General features: G+C 42.0%; 1 protein-coding gene across 1 annotated transcript in view; it reads right to left on the bottom strand.

Annotated features, from left to right (window-relative positions):
* Nucleotides 1–17,892, bottom strand: part of LOC123740017 (uncharacterized) — a 53,395-nt gene extending 35,503 nt beyond the window's left edge. Inside the window, exons 1-6 of the mRNA XM_082972980.1 lie at nt 17,482–17,892; nt 8,306–8,380; nt 3,574–3,636; nt 3,372–3,413; nt 3,149–3,217; nt 1,673–2,230 (exon numbers count right to left, since the gene is read on the bottom strand). Of these exons, the coding sequence (XP_082829106.1) occupies nt 1,673–2,230; nt 3,149–3,217; nt 3,372–3,413; nt 3,574–3,636; nt 8,306–8,380; nt 17,482–17,509 (835 nt within the window). The 5' untranslated portion in view covers nt 17,510–17,892. The remainder of the gene's footprint in view (nt 1–1,672; nt 2,231–3,148; nt 3,218–3,371; nt 3,414–3,573; nt 3,637–8,305; nt 8,381–17,481) is intronic.
* Between the last annotated feature and the right edge of the window lie 3,936 nt (nt 17,893–21,828).

Below are 21,828 nucleotides of genomic sequence, written 5' to 3'. Positions count from 1 at the left end.
CACTACCTCGCTGTATCACTTCTAAACCCACATTCCTTTACCAGTCTCTCAGCCACACTACCTCACTGTATCACTTCTAAACCCACGTTCCCTTTACTAGTCTCTCAGCCACACTACCTCACTGTATCACTTCTAAACCCACATTCCTTTACTAGTCTCTCAGCCACACTACCTCGCTGTATCACTTCTAAACGTTCCCTTTACTAGTCTCTCAGCCACACTACCTCACTGATGAGGAACTAAACCCACATTCCTTTACCAGTCTCTCAGCCACACTACCTCGCTGTATCACTTCTAAATGTTCCTTTTACTAGTCTCTCAGCCACACTACCTCACTGATGAGGAACTAAACCCACATTCCTTTACTAGTCTCTCAGCCACACTACCTCACTGTATCACTTCTAAACCCACGTTCCTTTACCAGTCTCTCAGCCACACTACCTCGCTGTATCACTTCTAAACCCACATTCCTTTACCAGTCTCTCAGCCACACTACCTCGCTGTATCACTTCTAAACCCACATTCCTTTACCAGTCTCTCAGCCACACTACCTCGCTGTATCACTTCTAAACCCACATTCCTTTACCAGTCTCTCAGCCACACTACCTCGCTGTATCACTTCTAAACCCACATTCCTTTACTAGTCTCTCAGCCACACTACCTCACTGATGAGGAACTAAACCCACATTCCTTTACTAGTCTCTCAGCCACACTACCTCACTGTATCACTTCTAAACCCCACGTTCCCTTTACTAGTCTCTCAGCCACACTACCTCACTGATGAGGAACTAAACCCACATTCCTTTACTAGTCTCTCAGCCACACTACCTCACTGTATCACTTCTAAACCCCACGTTCCCTTTACTAGTCTCTCAGCCACACTACCTCACTGATGAGGAACTAAACCCACATTCCTTTAGTAGTCTCTCAGCCACACTACCTCACTGTATCACTTCTAAACCCACATTCCTTTACCAGTCTCTCAGCCACACTACCTCACTGTTGAGGAACTGAAGACAAGACTGCTTTTAACTGAGCTGTAAACTTCTGTCCAATCCTCTTTCTCCCAGAACTGTGCACTCGTTCACTCTCCCTTATCCCCGTAGTGTGCACTCGTTCACTCTCCCGTATACCTGTAGTGTGCACTCGTTCACTCTCCCTTATCCCCGTAGTGTGCACTCGTTCACTCTCCCTTATCCCCGTAGTGTGCACTCGTTCACTCTCCCTTATCCCCGTAGTGTGCACTCGTTCACTCTCCCTTATCCCCGTAGTGTGCACTCGTTCACTCTCCCGTATCCCTGTAGTGTGCACTCGTTCACTCTCCCTCAAGGGTCTGAATATGTCTTACACCACTCCAGTGCTTTTAATGAGGGGGAAGTGAAGGAGTGTACACTTCAGGGTTAAGAGAGAGTGAAGGAGTGTACACTTCAGGGATAGGGGAGAGTGAAGGAGTGTACACTTCAGGGATAAGAGAGAGTGAAGGAGTATACACTTCAGGGATAAGAGAGAGTGAAGGAGTGTACACTTCAGGGATAGGGGAGAGTGAAGGAGTGTACACTTCAGGGATAAGAGAGAGTGAAGGAGTATACACTTCAGGGATAAGAGAAAGTGAAGGAGTGTACACTTCAGGGATAGGGGAGATGGTAGAAACAGAGTTGGTTTTAGGCCTTACCTCTGATGGGAGAGTCTGTCTGAGTCACTCTCTTCATCAGTCCGTCAACAGGTTCTGTCGCTCTCCTCTTCCTCTGTCCATCACCAGGTTCTGTCGCTCTCCTCTTCCTCTGTCCGTCACCAGGTTCTGTCGCTCTCCTCTTCCTCTGTCCGTCAACAGGTTCTGTCTCTCTCCTCTTCCTCTGTCCGTCACCAGGTTCTGTCGCTCTCCTCTTCCTCTGTCCGTCACCAGGTTCTGTCGCTCTCCTCTTCCTCTGTCCGTCAACAGGTTCTGTCTCTCTCCTCTTCCTCTGTCCGTCACCAGGTTCTGTCGCTCTCCTCTTCCTCTGTCCGTCACCAGGTTCTGTCGCTCTCCTCTTCCTCTGTCCGTCACCAGGTTCTGTCGCTCTCCTCTTCCTCTGTCCATCACCAGGTTCTGTCTCTCTCCTCTTCCTCTGTCCGTCACCAGGTTTTGTCGCTCTCCTCTTCCTCTGTCCGTCACCAGGTTCTGTCGCTCTCCTCTTCCTCTGTCCGTCACCAGGTTCTGTCGCTCTCCTCTTCCTCTGTCCGTCACCAGGTTCTGTTAGGGACAACATCACACAGGACACTGTTGTTTCAATCAACTGTTGTTGACGTCATACTCTATATCAGACCGGCCGTTGTGAGGGCAGGCTTCTGCTACGGCCAAGCAGCAACACAGCTTATTTAAGTCTTTAATAAGTCAAGCAGCAACACAGCTAATTTAAGTCTTTAATAAGTCGAGCAGCAACACAGCTTATTTAAGTCTTTAATAAGTCAAGCAACAACACAGCTTATTTAAGTATTTAATAAGTCAAGCAACAACACAGCTTATTTAAGTCTTTAATAAGCCAAGCAGCAACACAGCTTATTTAAGTCTTTAATAAGCCAAGCAGCAACACAGCTTATTTAAGTCTTTAATAAGCCAAGCAGCAACACAGCTTATTTAAGTCTTTAATAAGCCAAGCAGCAACACAGCTTATTTAAGTCTTTAATAAGTCAAGCAGCAACACAGCTAATTTAAGTCTTTAATAAGTCAAGCAGCAACACAGCTTATTTAAGTATTTAATAAGTCAAGCAACAACACAGCTTATTTAAGTCTTTAATAAGCCAAGCAGCAACACAGCTTATTTAAGTCTTTAATAAGCCAAGCAGCAACACAGCTTATTTAAGTCTTTAATAAGCCAAGCAGCAACACAGCTTATTTAAGTCTTTAATAAGCCAAGCAGCAACAACACAGCTTATTTATGTATTTAATAAGTCAAGCAGCAACACAGCTTATTTAAGTCTTTAATAAGTCAAGCAGCAACACAGCTTATTTAAGTATTTAATAAGTCAAGCAGCAACACAGCTTATTTAAGTCTTTAATAAGTCAAGCAGCAACAACAGTTTATTTAAGTTTTTAATAAGCCAAGCAGCAACAACAGTTTATTTAAGTTTTTAATAAGCCAAGCCTTTATATCTGAATGAGGCGTGTTACCTCTCCTTATCTTGCAGTTCTGTTTCTGGCCACCTGGCTCGGTCACAGCTGTCGGTATGGCAACCTCACCTACACACCACACCACCACAGACAGAGGAAGTGAGAGAGTTGGCAGAGTGACTCTGGGACCTGGCATCACCGGGTATAGAAACGCAACCACTAGAACAGACAGACGGCATCATAGAAACACAGCGACTAGAAGCACCTGTTCTGAACTCCTTACCAGTCTGGATGTCCACATTTAAGTCCAGGTCAAACAACGCATCTGAAACAGGGGATAGTTGCTTTGAGTCAATCAGCCATTTACGATGTTTATGTGCAGTGTTTTGTGTGTGTGTGTGTGTGTGTGTGTGTGTGTGTGTGTGTGTGTGTGTGTGTGTGTGTGTGTGTGTGTGTGTGTGTGTGTGTGTGTGTGTGTAACTTACAATTGAAGTCAAAATGAAAATCCCCGAATTCCCCGAGAAAATCCTCGACTTCCAGGTCTAATTCTGAGAAACAGGAAGAAAACAGTCAAACAGCCAATCACCTTCCCTGGCTGTGACTAAACAGCCAATCACCTTCCCTGACTGTGACTAAACAGCCAATCACCTTCCTTGGCTGTGACTAAACAGCCAATCACCTTCCCTGGCTGTGACTAAACAGCCAATCACCTTCCCTGGCTGTGACTAAACAGCCAATCACCTTCCCTGACTGTGACTAAACAGCCAATCACCTTCCCTGGCTGTGACTAAACAGCCAATCACCTTCCCTGGCTGTGACTAAACAACCAATCACCTTCCCTGGCTGTGCCTCACCAGGAAGTTAAGTAATATTATAACAACAATTATACCCGTCCCCTCATGAGTGAGAACCCGGAAAAACACGTTTCCAAGGTGAGCAGGACTATTAGGGGATGGAGTTACGTTGGGATGCCAACGGGCCACAAGCGAAGTCGGGAGAAGAGGAATATTGGGACAGGGAGACGGGGAGACGGGGAGACGGGGAGACGGAGACGGGGAGACGGGGAGACGGGAGACGGGGAGACGGGAGACGGGGAGACGGAGACGGGGAGACGGGGAGACGGGGAGACGGGGAGACGGAGACGGAGACGGGGAGACGGGGAGACGGGGAGACGGGGAGACGGGGAGACGGGGAGGAATGGAGTGTTACGGTGCAGAGTTATGAGGGACTAACGTTCCTCTAATGAATCATGTCCCTTCATCAACTCTATGTCCTGTATAGAACAACAGTTCCCTTTATAGAACAGTGTGTGTGTGTGTGTGTGTGTGTGTGTGTGTGTGTGTGTGTGTGTGTGTGTGTGTGTGTGTGTGTGTGTGTGTGTGTGAGAGAGAGAGATATCCATACGGAACTAAAAGTTTCTGAACATTGTCCTTTGTATAACAGTGTTATGTTGCACGGTTACCTTAGCCCTATAACTACCAAGGTAACTTTAGTCAACTCTGAATTAAATTCAGGATAACCGGTACCACAAAAGTGGTTCACCATTTAGCCAGGTAAATGTCTATGGCAACGAATCCTTCAGAACTAACCTGCTCTGGGGGCAGGCTAACAGGGCTAACAGGGCCAGCAGGGCTAACAGGGCTAACAGGGCTAACAGGGCTAACAGAGCTAACAGAGCTAACAGGGCTAGCAGGGCTAACAGGGCTAACAGGGCTAGCAGGGCTAACAGAGCTAACAGGGCTAACAGAGCTAACAGAGCTAACAGGGCTAGCAGGGCTAACAGGGCTAACAGGGCTAACAGGGCTAACAGAGCTAACAGAGCTAACAGGGCTAGCAGGGCTAACAGGGCTAACAGGGCTAGCAGGGCTAACAGAGCTAACAGGGCTAACAGAGCTAACAGAGCTAACAGGGCTAGCAGGGCTAACAGGGCTAACAGGGCTAACAGAGCTAGTAGGGCTAACAGGGCTAACAGGGCTAACAGGGCTAGCAGGGCTAACAGGGCTAGTAGGGCTAACAGGGCTAACAGGGCTAGCAGGGCTAACAGGGCTAGTAGGGCTAACAGAGCTAACAGAGCTAACAGGGCTAACAGAGCTAACAGGGCTAACTCCATTAATCTTGAATCAAATCAAATCAAATGTTATTGATCACAAGTCAACAGGGCTAACAAGGCTAACAGGGCTAACAGATCTAACTCCATTCATCCTGAATCAAATCAAATCAAATTGTACGAACAGTGTTAGTCCAGGGTAACTATATCTCTATAGAACAGTGTTAGTCCAGGGTAACTATATCTCTATAGAACAGTGTTAGTCCAGGGTAACTATATCTCTATAGATGAGTGTTAGTCCAGGGTAACTATATCTCTATAGAACAGTGTTAGTCCAGGGTAACTATATCTCTATAGAACAGTGTTAGTCCAGGGTAACTATATCTCTATAGAACAGTGTTAGTCCAGGGTAACTATATCTCTATAGAACAGTGGTTAGTCCAGGGTAACTATATCTCTATAGAACAGTGTTTAGTCCAGGGTAACTATATCTCTATAGAACAGTGTTAGTCCAGGGTAACTATATCTCTATAGATGAGTGTTAGTCCAGGGTAACTATATCTCTATAGAACAGTGTTAGTCCAGGGTAACTATATCTCTATAGATGAGTGTTAGTCCAGGGTAACTATATCTCTATAGAACAGTGTTAGTCCAGGGTAACTATATCTCTATAGAACAGTGTTAGTCCAGGGTAACTATATCTCTATAGAACAGTGTTAGTCCAGGGTAACTATATCTCTATAGAACAGTGGTTAGTCCAGGGTAACTATATCTCTATAGAACAGTGTTTAGTCCAGGGTAACTATATCTCTATAGAACAGTGTTAGTCCAGGGTAACTATATCTCTATAGATGAGTGTTAGTCCAGGGTAACTATATCTCTATAGAACAGTGTTAGTCCAGGGTAACTATATCTCTATAGAACAGTGTTAGTCCAGGGTAACTATATCTCTATAGAACAGTGTTAGTCCAGGGTAACTATATCTCTATAGAACAGTGTTAGTCCAGGGTAACTATATTTCTATAGAACAGTGTTTAGTCCAGGGTAACTATATCTCTATAGAACAGTGTTTAGTCCAGGGTAACTATATCTCTCTGGAACAGTGTTTAGTCCAGGGTAACTATATCTCTATAGAACAGTGTTAGTCCAGTGTAACTATATCTCTATAGAACAGTGTTAGTCCAGGGTAACTATATCTCTCTGGAACAGTGTTTAGTCCAGGGTAACTATATCTCTATAGAACAGTGTTTAGTCCAGGGTAACTATATCTCTATAGAACAGTGTTAGTCCAGGGTAACTATATCTCTATAGAACAGTGTTTAGTCCAGGGTAAATATATATCTATAGAACAGTGTTAGTCCAGGGTAACTATATCTCTATAGAACAGTGTTAGTCCAGGGTAACTATATCTCTATAGAACAGTGTTAGTCCAGGGTAACTATATCTCTATAGAACAGTGTTAGTCCAGGGTAACTATATCTCTATAGAACAGTGTTTAGTCCAGGGTAACTATATCTCTGTGTTTAGTCCAGGGTAACTATACCTCAGTGTTAGTCCAGGGTAACTATATCTCTATAGAACAGTGTTTAGTCCAGGGTAACTATATCTCTGTGTTTAGTCCAGGGTAACTATATCTCAGTGTTAGTCCAGGGTAACTATATCTCTATAGAACAGTGTTAGTCCAGGGTAACTATATCTCTATAGATCAGTGTTAGTCCAGGGTAACTATATCTCTATAGAACAGTGTTTAGTCCAGGGTAACTATATCTCAGTGTTAGTTCAGGGTAACTATATCTCTATAGAACAGTGTTTAGTCCAGGGTAATTATATCTCTGTGTTAGTCCAGGGTAACTATATCTCTATAGATCAGTGTTAGTCCAGGGTAACTATATCTCTATAGAACAGTGTTAGTCCAGGGTAACTATATCTCTATAGAACAGTGTTAGTCCAGGGTAACTATATCTCTATAGAACAGTTTTAGTCCAGGGTAACTATATCTCTCTGGAACAGTGTTAGTCCAGGGTAACTATATCTCTATAGAACAGTGTTTAGTCCAGGGTAACTATATCTCTATAGAACAGTGTTAGTCCAGGGTAACTATATCTCTATAGAACAGTGTTTAGTCCAGGGTAACTATATCTCTATAGAACAGTGTTAGTCCAGGGTAACTATATCTCTATAGAACAGTGTTAGTCCAGGGTAACTATATCTTTATAGAACAGTGGTTAGTCCAGGGTAACTATATCTCTATAGAACAGTGTTAGTCCAGGGTAACTATATCTCTATAGAACAGTGTTAGTCCAGGGTAACTATATCTCTATAGAACAGTGTTAGTCCAGGGTAACTATATCTCTATAGAACAGTGTTAGTCCAGGGTAACTATATCTCTGTGTTAGTCCAGGGTAACTATATCTCTGTGTTAGTCCAGGGTAACTATATCTCTATAGAACAGTGTTAGTCCAGGGTAACTATATCTCTATTGAACAATGTTTAGTCCAGGGTAACTATATCTCTATAGAACAGTGTTAGTCCAGGGTAACTATATCTCTATAGAACAGTGTTAGTCCAGGGTAACTATATCTCTATAGAACAGTGTTTAGTCCAGGGTAACTATATCTCTATAGAACAGTGTTAGTCCAGGGTAACTATATCTCTATAGAACAGTGTTAGTCCAGGGTAACTATATCTCTATAGAACAGTGTTAGTCCAGGGTAACTATATCTCTGTGTTAGTCCAGGGTAACTATATCTCTGTGTTAGTCCAGGGTAACTATATCTCTATAGAACAGTGTTACTCCAGGGTAACTATATCTCTATTGAACAGTGTTTAGTCCAGGGTAACTATATCTCTATAGAACAGTGTTAGTCCAGGGTAACTATATCTCTATAGAACAGTGTTAGTCCAGGGTAACTATATCTCTATAGAACAGTGTTAGTCCAGGGTAACTATATCTCTATAGAACAGTGTTTAGTCCAGGGTAACTATATCTCTATAGAACAGTGTTTAGTCCAGGGTAACTATATCTCTATAGAACAGTGTTTAGTCCAGGGTAACTATATCTCTATAGAACAGTGTTAGTCCAGGGTAACTATATCTCTATAGATCAGTGTTAGTCCAGGGTAACTATATCTCTATAGATCAGTGTTAGTCCAGGGTAACTATTAGGTTACCTGGCAGAAAGTCTTCAACCTCAAGTGTAGGGGAGATGGGCAGATCCATAATGTCCACATCCTGCATCCTGGCACCTGTTGACCAAATCACATTGGATCACCATATTCTACATCTATTGTATGCATCAATCATGTGCCTATGAACCAGATTTATGCCGTTACCACGGATGCGGTGTGCCCTAGGGGAGGAAGTCCACTGTGTGCAGCTCAACCTGCACTAGCATAAATAACATGAGAATGTCTACTTCTGATAAGTTTCCCAGTAAAACAATGAAAACAAGAAACCATCACAGAAAAGTACTCAAAAATATCCCACGTTAACATATGTAGCTTAAGAAACAAGTTTCATGAAATGAATAATTTACTAGTAACAGATGACATTCATATTCTGACTATCTCTGAAACTCACTTAGACAATACCTTTGATGATACAGTGGTAGCAATACATAGTTATAACATCTACAGAAAATACAGGAATTCCAATGGTGGAGGTGTGGTTGTTTATACTCAGAACCACATTCCTGTAAAGCTTAGAGAGGATCTCATGTTAAATACTGTTGAAGTAATATGGCTACAGGTTCATCTGTCCTCACCTAAAGCCCATTCTGGTGGGAAGCTACTATAGACCACCTAGTGCTAACAGTCATTATCTGGACAACATGTGTGATTATGCTTGATAATGTATGTGATATCAACAGAGAGGTACAGTACCTGTCAAAAGTTTGGACACACCTACATAATCCAGGGTTTTTCTTACTATTTTTTACTATATTGTAGAATAATAGTGAAGACATCAAAACTATGAAATAACACATATGGAATCACGTAGTAACCATAAAAGTGTTTTTAAAAGATTTGAGATTCTTCAAAATAGCCACCCTTTGCCTTGATGACAGCTTTGCACACTCTTGGCATTCTCTCAACCTAGGAAAACCAAAGTTCCAAAGGCTGGGTCTAATATAGTGTATAAGAGGTCATACAATACGTTTTGTAGTGATTCCTATGGTGTTGATGTAAAGAATATTTGTTGGTCTGTGGTGTGTAATGAGGAGCAAACAGACACGGCACTTGACACATTTATGAAATTGCTTATCCCAGTTACTAATAAGCATGTACCCGTTAAGAAAATGACGTGTAAAAACTGTTAAATCCCTGTGGATTGATGAGGAATTGAAAAATGGTATGGTTTGAGAAGGATGAGGCAAAAGGAATGGAAAATAAGTCTGGCTGCACAACCGATTGGCAAATGTACTGCAAGTTGAGAAATCATGTGACTAAACTGAATAAAAAGAAATAGAAACTACACTATGAAACCTGTGGCTCAGTTGGTAGAGCATGGTGTTTGCAACGCCAGGGTTGTGGGTTCGATTCCCACGGGGGGCCAGTACAAGAAAAAGATAATAATAATAATAAATAAATAAAATGTATGCATTCACTACTGTAAGTCGCTCTGGATAAGAGCGTCTGCTAAATGACTAAAATGTCAAATGTAAATAAATGACATAAAGAATGATAGTAAAAAAAACTTTGCAGCACCTTCAATGTAATTTTGGGCAAAAAGGCAAACTCAGCTCATCAAAATCAGATGGCTCATTCATTATATTACCGGCAAGATAAGCAAACTTAGGTATGACATGCCAGCAACAAACGCTGACACTACACATCCAAGTATATCTGACCATATTATGACAGACAAGAATTGTACTTTTGAATTCCGTAAAAAGTCAGTGTGGAAGAGGTGAAAAAATTATTAAGGTGTTGGGTGTTGGGCTACGGTCTCTCCACTAGCATCAGGACCTCTCAATAAGGTGTTGGGCTACAGTCTCTCCACTAGCATCAGGACCTCTCAATAAGGTGTTGGGTTATGGTCTCTCCACTAGCATCAGGACCTCTCAATAAGGTGTTGGGTTATGGTCTCTCCATTAGCATCAGGACCTCTCAATAAGGTGTTGGGTTATGGTCTCTCCACTAGCATCAGGACCTCTCAATAAGGTGTTGGGTTACAGTCTCTCCACTAGCATCAGGACCTCTCAATAAGGTGTTGGGTTACGGTCTCTCCACTAGCATCAGGACCTCTCAATAAGGTGTTGGGTTATGGTCTCTCCACTAGCATCAGGACCTCTCAATAAGGTGTTGGGTTATGGTCTCTCCACTAGCATCAGGACCTCTCAATAAGGTGTTGGGTTACGGTCTCTCCACTAGCATCAGGACCTCTCAATAAGGTGTTGGGTTATCGAGTCTCATCCACTAGCATCAGGACCTCTCAATAAGGTGTTGGGTTATCGAGTCTCTCCACTAGCATCAGGACCTCTCAATAAGGTGTTGGGTTATGGTCTCTCCACTAGCATCAGGACCTCTCAATAAGGTGTTGGGTTACGGTCTCTCCACTAGCATCAGGACCTCTCAATAAGGTGTTGGGTTATGGTCTCTCCACTAGCATCAGGACCTCTCAATAAGGTGTTGGGTTATGGTCTCTCCACTAGCATCAGGACCTCTCAATAAGGTGTTGGGTTATGGTCTCTCCACTAGCATCAGGACCTCTCAATAAGGTGTTGGGTTACGGTCTCTCCACTAGCATCAGGACCTCTCAATAAGGTGTTGGGTTATGGTCTCTCCACTAGCATCAGGACCTCTCAATAAGGTGTTGGGTTATGGTCTCTCCACTAGCATCAGGACCTCTCAATAAGGTGTTGGGTTACGGTCTCTCCACTAGCATCAGGACCTCTCAATAAGGTGTTGGGTTACGGTCTCTCCACTAGCATCAGGACCTCTCAATAAGGTGTTGGGTTGCGGTCTCTCCATAGCATCAGGACCTCTCAATAAGGTGTTGGGTTATGGTCTCTCCACTAGCATCAGGACCTCTCAATAAGGTGTTGGGTTATGGTCTCTCCACTAGCATCAGGACCTCTCAATAAGGTGCTGGTGTTGGGTTATGGTCTCTCCACTAGCATCAGGACCTCTCAATAAGGTGTTGGGTTACAGTCTCTCCACTAGCATCAGGACCCTCAATAAGGTGTTGGGTTATGGTCTCTCCACTAGCATCAGGACCTCTCAATAAGGTGTTGGGTTACGGTCTCTCCACTAGCATCAGGACCTCTCAATAAGGTGTTGGGCTACAGTCTCTCCACTAGCATCAGGACCTCTCAATAAGGTGTTGGGTTACAGTCTCTCCACTAGCATCAGGACCTCTCAATAAGGTGTTGGGTTACAGTCTCTCCACTAGCATCAGGACCTCTCAATAAGGTGTTGGGTTATGGTCTCTCCACTAGCATCAGGACCTCTCAATAAGGTGTTGGGTTATGGTCTCTCCACTAGCATCAGGACCTCTCAATAAGGTGTTGGGTTATGGTCTCTCCACTAGCATCAGGACCTCTCAATAAGGTGTTGGGTTATGGTCTCTCCACTAGCATCAGGACCTCTCAATAAGGTGTTGGGTTATGGTCTCTCCACTAGCATCAGGACCTCTCAATAAGGTGTTGGGTTATGGTCTCTCCACTAGCATCAGGACCTCTCAATAAGGTGTTGGGTTATGGTCTCTCCACTAGCATCAGGACCTCTCAATAAGGTGTTGGGTTATGGTCTCTCCACTAGCATCAGGACCTCTCAATAAGGTGTTGGGTTACGGTCTCTCCACTAGCATCAGGACCTCTCAATAAGGTGGCTTGGTGTTTTTTATTTTTATTTAACCTTTATTTATACCGTTTTTTTCTCATTGAGATAGCATCTCTTTTCCAAGAGAGACCTGGTCCAATAGCAGCAGAGGGAACAACGTTTCAGTCAAAACAACTTGCATTACACTAACACAACATTAAAGAAAACTATAAACACACATACAATACAACAACAAAAAACATTTTTACGTTAAAAAACACGAAAGTCTTGACAAAAAAAAAAACAGCTGTCCTTAAGACAATTACACTCTTCTATGATATATACATCGATCAAGTGTTTAAACTCCACCAACAAAACTAGATCGTCACATTTTAAAATGTTCAGGAGAGAATTCCAGGACCACGGAGCTGAATAACTAAAACTATTCCTACCATGACCTGTTCTAATTTTTGGTACTGTTAGAAGCAAATCAGAAAAGGGACAATGATGTGTTAGACGTTTCTGATTTGTGATGAACCTGAGGGCTGCATGATGCACTGAATCAAGTGCTCTCAGGGTAGTGGTTGAGGCCTGCATATATATAACATCACTACAATCTAAAACTGCCAGTAATGTACAGCCGTGGCCAAAAGTTTTGAGAATTACACAAATATTAATTTTCACAAAGTTTGCTGCCTTTAGATATTTTTGTCAGATGTTACTATGGAATACTGAAGTATAATTACAAGCATTTCATAAGTGTCAAAGGCTTTTATTGACAATTACATGAAGTTGATGCAAAGATTCAATATTTGCAGTGTTGACCCTTCTTTTTCAAGACTCTGCAATCCGCCCTGGCATGCTGTCAATTAACTTCTGGGCCACATCCTGACTGATGGCAGCCCATTCTTGCATAATCAATGCTTGGAGTTTGTCAGAATTTGTGGGTTTTTGTTTGTCCACCCGCCTCTTGAGGATTGACCACAAGTTCTCAATGGGATTAAGGTCTGGGGAGTTTCCTGGCCGTGGACCCAAAATATCGATGTTTTGTTCCCCGAGCTACTTAGTTATCACTTTTGCCTTATGGCAAGGTGTTCCATCATGCTGGAAAAGGCATTGTTCGTCACCAAACTGTTCCTGGATGGTTGGGAGAAGTTGCTCTCGGAGGATGTGTTGGTACCATTCTTTATTCTTAGGCAAAATTGTGAGTAAGCCCACTCCCTTGGCTGAGAAGCACCCCCACACATGAATGGTCTCAGGATGCTTTACTGTTGGCATGACACAGGACTGATGGTAGAGCTCACCTTGTCTTCTCCGGACAAGCTTTTTTCCGGATGCCCCAAACAATCGGAAAGGGGATTCATCAGAGAAAATGACTTTACCCCAGTCCTCAGCAGTCCAATCCCTGTACCTTTTGCAGAATATCATTCTGTCCCTGATGTTTTTCCTGGAGAGAAGTGGCTTCTTTGCTGCCCTTCTTGACACCAGGCCATCCTTCAAAAGTCTTTGCCTCACTGTGCGTGCAGATGCACTCACACCTGCCTGCTGCCGTCCTGAGCAAGCTCTGTACTGGTGGTGCCCCGATCCCGCAGCTGAATCAACTTTAGGAGACGGTCCTGGCGCTTGCTGGACTTTCTTGGGCGCCCTGAAGCCTTCTTCACAACAATTGAACCGCTCTTCTTGAAGTTCTTGATGATCCGATAAATGGTTGATTTAGGTGCAATCTTACTGGCAGCAATATCCTTGCCTGTGAAGCCCTTTTGTGCAAAGCAATGATGACGGCATGTGTTTCCTTGTAGGTAACCATGGTTGACAGAGGAAGAACAATGATTCTAAGCACCACCCTCCTTTTGAAGCTTCCAGTCTGTTATTTGACCTCAATCAGCATGATCTCCAGCCTTGCCCTCATCAACACTCACACCTTTGTTAACAAGAGAATCACTGACATGTCAGCTGGTCCTTTTGTGGCAGGGCTGAAATGCAGTGGAAATGTTTTTTGGGGGATTCAGTTCCATTTGCATGGCAAAGAGCGACTTTGCAATTAATTGCAATTCATCTGATCACTCTTCATAACATTCTGGAGTATATGCAAATTGCCATCATACAAACTGAGGCAGCAGACTTTGTGATAATTAATATTTGTGTCATTCTCAAAACTTTTTGCCACGACTATACATCGTACCAGCTCCTTCCTGGTCTCAAAAGAAAAACAAGCCTTACGCCGGTAATAAAAACCTATTTTCAGCAATGAGCTTCCTTATCAAGTTCTCTACAGGCACAGTGAATCTCAGCTTATCATCAACTCACACACCCAAATATTTGTACACTTTCACTTTCTCTATAGTACGTCCAGTCAATGTAGCAATGACATGATCGGTAACATACCTGGCATTTGAAAATACCATGTATTTTGTTTTACCCTGAATTTAGAACCAGCTTTAAAATCATACAGATTCTGTTGTATGATGTTAAATGCTCTTTGGGCATTTTCAAAAGCTGAAGGTAAACTACTATCAATATCATCTACATAAAAATGAACATCCATTGTTTCAATAAGATCCCCCCAAATGTTGTTGATATACAAAATGAACAACAGTGGGCCCAAAATAGAACCTTGCGGAACACCTGAGCACAACTCCATGGACTCCGATTTTACAACCATCCGCCATTACACATTCTGTAAGACTTGATTGGTCATTTATAAACAAACCTAGAGCACGACCAGTCATTCCACAACATTTTAACCTTTACAATAACACGGTGTCAAATGCTTTCGACAAATCATTAAAGACGAGACACACAATGTAGCTTCTTATCAAGAACACAGTGAATGTCATTTAAAACCTTCAGTGTTGCTGAAACAGTGCTGTGGCCAGACCTAAAACCTGATTGCATTCCATTTAAAATAATTGTTTTCTTGGAAGTAGGCCTTTAGCTGCCTACTACCTTAGACAAGTACAGACGATTTTGATATAGGTCGATAGTTGTCAAGTAGCGAAGGATCTCCAGCTTTCAGGAGAGGCAGTACAAAAACAGATTTCCATAATGTGGGGATATCAAGGGTTGGTTCCTTTAACCAACTACATCATTTTTCAAGCTATAACATTCTATAACAGCCATGTTAGAACCCCATTAAAATGACACTACAACAGCCATGTTAGAACCCCATTAACATGACACTACAACATTCTATAACAGCCATGTTAGAACCCCATTAAAATGACACTACAACATTCTATAACAGCCATGTTAGAACCCCATTAAAATGACACTACAACATTCTATAACAGCCATGTTAGAACCCCATTAAAATGACACTACAACATTCTATAGACAGCCATGTTAGAAACCCCATTAACATGACACTACACCATTCTATAACAGCCATGTTAGAACCCCATTAACATGACACTACAACATTCTATAACAGCCATGTTAGAACCCCATTAACATGACACTACAACATTCTATAACAGCCATGTTAGATCCTCATTAACATGACACTACAACATTCTATAACAGACATGTTAGAACCCCATTAACATGACACTACAACATTCTATAACAGCCATGTTAGAACCCCATTAAAATGACACTACAACATTCTATAACAGCCATGTTAGAACCCTATTAACATGACACTACAACATTCTATAACAGCCATGTTAGAGTTCCATTAACACTACAACATTCTATAACAGCCATGTTAGAACCCCATTAACATGACACTACAACATTTTATAGCAGCCATGTTAGATCCTTATTAACATGACACTACAACATTCTATAACAGCCATGTTAGAACCCCATTAACATGACACTACAACATTCTATAACAGCCATGTTAGAACCCCATTAACATGACATTACAACATTCTATAACAGCCATGTTAGAACCCCATTAACACTACAACATTCTATAACAGCCATGTTAGAAACCCATTAACATGACACTACAACATTCTATAAAAGCCATGTTAGAACCCCATTAACATGACACTACAACATTCTATAACAGCCATGTTAGAACCCTATTAACATGACACTACAACATTCTATAGCAGCCATGTTAGAACCCCATTAACATGACACTACAACATTCTATAGCAGCCATGTTAGAACACATTAACATGACACTACAACATTCTATAACAGCCATGTTAGATCCTCATTAACATGAGACTACACATGCTATAACAGCCATGTTAGAACCCCATTAACACTACAACATTCTATAGCAGCCATGTTAGAACCCCATTAACATGACACTACAACATTCTATAACAGCCATGTTAGAACCCCATTAACGTGACACTACAACATTCTATAACAGCCATGTTAGAACCCCATTAACATGACACTACAACATTCTATAACAGCCATGTTAGAACCCCATTAACGTGACACTACAACATTCTATAACAGCCATGTTAGAACCCCATTAACATCACACTACAACATTCTATAACAGCCATGTTAGAACCTCATTAACACTACAACATTCTATAACAGCCATGTTAGAACCTCATTAAAATGACATGGGTAATAGTTAATATTTAAATAATGCTATGTAACTATGCTCCAGAGTGGCGAAGCGGTCTGGGGCATCACTACATACCCTGGTTCGATCCCAGGCTGCATCACACTTGACCAGGAGTCCCAAAGGGTGGCGTACAATTCGCCCAGGGTCGTTCGGGTTTGGCCGGTGTAGGCCGTCATTGTAAAATAATAATTTGCTCTTAACTGAAATTGCCTCGTTAAATAAAATAAAATAAATAAAAACAGAAATTCTAGAATTTTGAACAATATTCAACATTGTCAATGTTTGTCCGATCTCTCTAAAGATAATTTCTCTGGTCCAAAGCTGAAACGGACTGGTCTTTCACTATAACTAATATATTGGGTTTCAGCAGGGACCCAGAGCATCTAGATTGTACCCACATCCTGTATGGGGGGGGTGACAGTTGAGAAGTTCATCTATTTTTTTGCCATGTCGAGAATTATATTAAAACAGATCAGAAAATAAAGTATGGCCTAATTAATGACCTCCACGTTTTTTCCCCCTCCCCCACGTGTCACAGTTGTATTGCTGTTAAACATGTGGGGGCGGTGTGTGGGGGGGGGGGGGGGGTGGCGGACATGATACAAGTTCTATAATATAACAATAAAATGCCAAATAACCTTCCAAACACAAATTAAACATTACAGGAGTTAGATTGCAACACAGAGTATTATTCCATCTGAATAACAGAACTGAGACCAGCGCTTACAGGGGGCCATAGAAGACACCGGGTTATTCACTTCTCTCGTTGCTGACTGGAATCTCCCCCCCCCCCCATCAAATCACCCACCACATGCAATCGTTCACAAACAAAATACGGCGAAATTAAATTGATTTACAAATATAAAAACAGTTAGAACTCTTAAATAAATAGTACAAAATAAGTGACATTTATTGTCTTTTCAATAAAATGTATATGTTTTTTTGGTTTTTTTCACCATGCAGTGGAGATGGGATCGTTGCAAGTGCGTCGGATAAAATTATATTGAGGAGACAAGCAGAAAAAGAACCCAAAAAATCTCACCTGTCTGGCGGGAATCGAGAGTCTCCATCCCTCGGGTTAAAAGGCAACGGCTTCCACTATATGATCCGTGTCCAAATGCATTAAGCTATAGCTGTCCTTGAATGCTCCGTGCACTTTGTGGTCGTTTGTTGTGCGTCTGTGTGTGTTCGCGTCGTGCCCAGGGCATCCATTCACTTTTACTTTCGATAGGAATCTCATTGTGCGTCTGTTCTCTACTCTCTCTCTCTCTCTCTCTCTCTCGCTCTCCCATTCATTTCCACTGATCTACAAACTTAAAAGACAAGTGCTTTCATCACTCAGACCAAGGGGTATATGGCTACAATTTGATGAAGGAGAGACTGATGTAGACGTGGGGAACCCCACTAACGCCAGACTAACTATTGGTAATGTTGTTAAAGAGGTGATTATGTTGCAGGGGAAAAGCAGGACCCCCCCCCCCCCCCAAAAAAAAATACAGGATAAGACAAGAGAGGAGCCTCCTGGACCTGAGGAACCTCTCCCTCTTTCTCTCCCTCCCTCTGTTTTTTTAGAGGAGGAAATGGGAGTTTGTTTGGCGTCAGTCTAGCTTGGAAAGTACCAGCCATACATGTCTATCTCTGTGGCCATATGCCATACCAGTCTGATAGGCACATACACACGCATGCGTAGACACAACATCAACAGATACCATCCATGCCACTTTGTTCACCATACTTTTTTTCCCCCTCCACAGAAATGCCGCCACACCCCTCCCTGCCTCATTCCTTTCTCTGACATTGTAGTTAGCGTGGTAATACCAGTTTGGTTACCAGTTTGGTTACCAGGCACTGAGATCATTTCATCAAACGAACGCCAGACGCAAAACGCACGCAAGTGTAGTCCAAGCTCAAACAGAGAACGTCACAAAACGACGCGGACGAAGCCCTCCGGCGTTCCGACACGTTACGACCTGAAACATGTGAACACGACATATCGTTCGTTCCGCAGCCATGCCGGGCAGTGTTTTAACCTGGTTCCTTGATCTGATAGAGAAAGTTATCAAAGTAGACTATTATTATTATTTTTTGCATTGATAAACAAATATAATCTCCGCGACTGTTCAGATAATAAAACAAAAAAAAAAAAAAGAATCCATCGAAAAAAATGTATTTTGTTCACAGGCTGATTACAGGCTATTGTTCAGTGGTAAAACCTGCTGTAGTCAACAGTGATGAGTAAGACTGTGGGAACTTTGATTTCCTAAACTTTATGTTGTGTTACAGCCGATTTTTTTGTATTTTTATTTCATTATATATATATATAAACAAAAGTTAATTCATATGCTATTAACCCACATAGGCAGTCGGCCTACAAGAGGGCCATTTAGGGCCTATTGTTTCACACTTTCTTTGGTTTCAGCAAAACGAGGCTACTGTTCAAAAACCTTTTTCAAAAGATTAGGACTAAATGCTCAAGGAAAAACGTCATTGTTCAGTTTAATAAATTGTTCAAGGGCAAAGCAGCCTAATAGAACAGTGGATTTTCACAGAAGCATCCTGTTCAACAGGCCTACATTAGTCTCCCGTTCAATAGGCCTACATTAGTCTCCCGTTCAACAGGCCTACATTAGTCTCCCGTTCAATAAGCCTACATTAGTCTCCCGTTCAATAAGCCTACATTAGTCTCCTGTTCAATAAGCCTACATTAGTCTCCTGTTCAATAAGCCTACATTAGTCTCCTGTTCAATAAGCCTACATTAGTCTCCTGTTCAATAAGCCTACATTCGTCTCCTGTTCAATAAGCCTACATTAGTCTCCTGTTCAATAAGCCTACATTAGTCTCCCGTTCAATAAGCCTACATTAGTCTCCCGTTCAATAAGCCTACATTAGTCTCCCGTTCAATAAGCCTACATTCGTCTCCTGTTCAATAAGCCTACATTAGTCTCCTGTTCAATAAGCCTACATTAGTCTCCTGTTCAATAAGCCTACATTAGTCTCCTGTTCAATAAGCCTACATTAGTCTCCTGTTCAATAAGCCTACATTAGTCTCCTGTTCAATAAGCCTACATTAGTCTCCTGTTCAATAAGCCTACATTAGTCTCCTGTTCAATAAGCCTACATTAGTCTCCCGTTCAATAAGCCTACATTAGTCTCCTGTTCAATAGGCCTACATTAGTCTCCTGTTCAATAAGCCTACATTAGTCTCCTGTTCAATAAGCCTAAATATTCAATAAATAAATTAATACATTTAGAAGAAAAACATTAATTTTCCAATAATCGTTCAAGAGGAAAAAAAATGAAAAAATGTACAGTACTTTTTTAAATATATAAATATATTTGTTTGCTTTGGGTCAGATGCGGTCCTCAGACGTTCACTTTGTCACATAGTCCAACGATTGTCAGAGACTATGACAGTCACTGGAGAGATAGCTCGTGTTTCTCTGATATGACAGTCACCTCTGGAGAGATAGCTTGTGTTTCTCTGATATGACAGTCACCTCTGGAGAGATAGCTCGTGTTTCTCTGATATGACAGTCACCTCTGGAGAGATAGCTCGTGTTTCTCTGATATGACAGTCACCTCTGGAGAGATAACTCGTGTTTCTCTGATATGACAGTCACCTCTGGAGAGATAGCTCGTGTTTCTCTGATATGACAGTCACCTCTGGAGAGATAGCTCGTGTTTCTCTGATATGACAGTCACCTCTGGAGAGATAGCTCGTGTTTCTCTGATATGACAGTCACCTCTGGAGAGATAGCTCGTGTTTCTCTGATATGACAGTCACCTCTGGAGAGATAGCTCATGTTTCTCTGATATGACAGTCACCTCTGGAGAGATAGCTCGTGTTTCTCTGATATGACAGTCACCTCTGGAGAGATAGCTCGTGTTTCTCTGATATGACAGTCATCTCTGGAGAGATAGCTCGTGTTTCTCTGATATGACAGTCACCTCTGGAGAGATAGCTCATGTTTCTCTGATGACAGTCACCTCTGGAGAGATAGCTCGTGTTTCTCTGATATGACAGTCACCTCTGGAGAGATAGCTCGTGTTTCTCTGATATGACAGTCACCTCTGGAGAGATAGCTCATGTGTCTCTGACCCGACTTTCCCTCCCATGTTTGTTTAGACAGTAATATTTGTTGTTACCGACAGGAAAAAACCCAGCTCTCCTCCTTCCTCCCCTCTCTCCTCCCTTCCCCCCACCAGTGGTGTAAAGTTCTTAAGTATAAATACTTTAAAGTACTACTTAAGTATTTTTTTGGGGGGGGGGGGTATCTGTACTTTACTATTTATATTTTTTAAGACTTTAACTTTTACTTCACTACATTCTTGAAGAAAATAAAATGTATTTTTTACTCCATACATTGTCCCCTGACACCCAAAAGTACTCGTTACATTTTGAATGCTTAGCAGGACAGGAAAATGATCTAATTCACGCACTTAAAAATAGAAAATCCCTGGTCGCCTCTATTGCCTCTGATCTGGCGGACTCACTAAACACAAATGTTTTGTTTGTAAATGATGTCTGAGTGCTGGAATGTGCCCCCTGGCTATCCGTCAATTAAAAAATAAGTATATAAGTATATTTTAGTAATTATATTTACTTTTTTGATACTTAAGTATATTTAAAAACCAAATACTTTTTTTTTTACTTTAATTCAAGTAGTATTTTACTGGGTGACTTTCACTTTTACTTGAGTAATTTTCTATTAAGGTATCTTTACTTTTACTCATCTATAATTGGGTATTTTTTCCACCGCTGGTCTCTCTCTCGCCACGGTTACACCTTTGCATTAACATGTGGTTATCATGATCTGATCACTATAGAATGGAGATTTGTTGCATCTACAAATGGTAATTAAATGTGTTTCTAGCTGGGCAACTGGGTCTGTACTGTGATCAGATTTCCCTGTTCCCTTCCTGTATGCAAATTGTTCCAACCTGCCTTGTAACTCCCCTAATGACACAGTAGAAACAGGTTCAGTTACAGGTCCTAATGACACAGTAGAAACAGGTTCAGTTACAGGTCCTAATGACACAGTAGAAACAGGTTCAGTTACAGGTCCTAATGACACAGTAGAAACAGGTTCAGTTATGGGTCCTAATGACACAGTAGAAACGGGTTCAGTTACGGGTCCTAATGACACAGTAGAAACGGGTTCAGTTACAGGTCCTAATGACACAGTAGAAACGGGTTCAGTTACAGGTCCTAATGACACAGTAGAAACAGGTTCAGTTACAGGTCCTAATGACACAGTAGAAACAGGTTCAGTTACAGGTCCTAATGACACAGTAGAAACAGGTTCAGTTACAGGTCCTAATGACACAGTAGAAACAGGTTCAGTTACAGGTCCTAATGACACAGTAGAAACAGGTTCAGTTACAGGT

The sequence above is a fragment of the Salmo salar genome, chromosome 03, assembly GCF_965601325.2.
Source record: "Salmo salar chromosome 03, fSalSal1, whole genome shotgun sequence".
NCBI classification, from domain to species: domain Eukaryota; kingdom Metazoa; phylum Chordata; class Actinopteri; order Salmoniformes; family Salmonidae; genus Salmo; species Salmo salar.
Note: the sequence above shows the minus strand (reverse complement) of the source record. Positions and strands in the feature narration are given on the sequence as shown.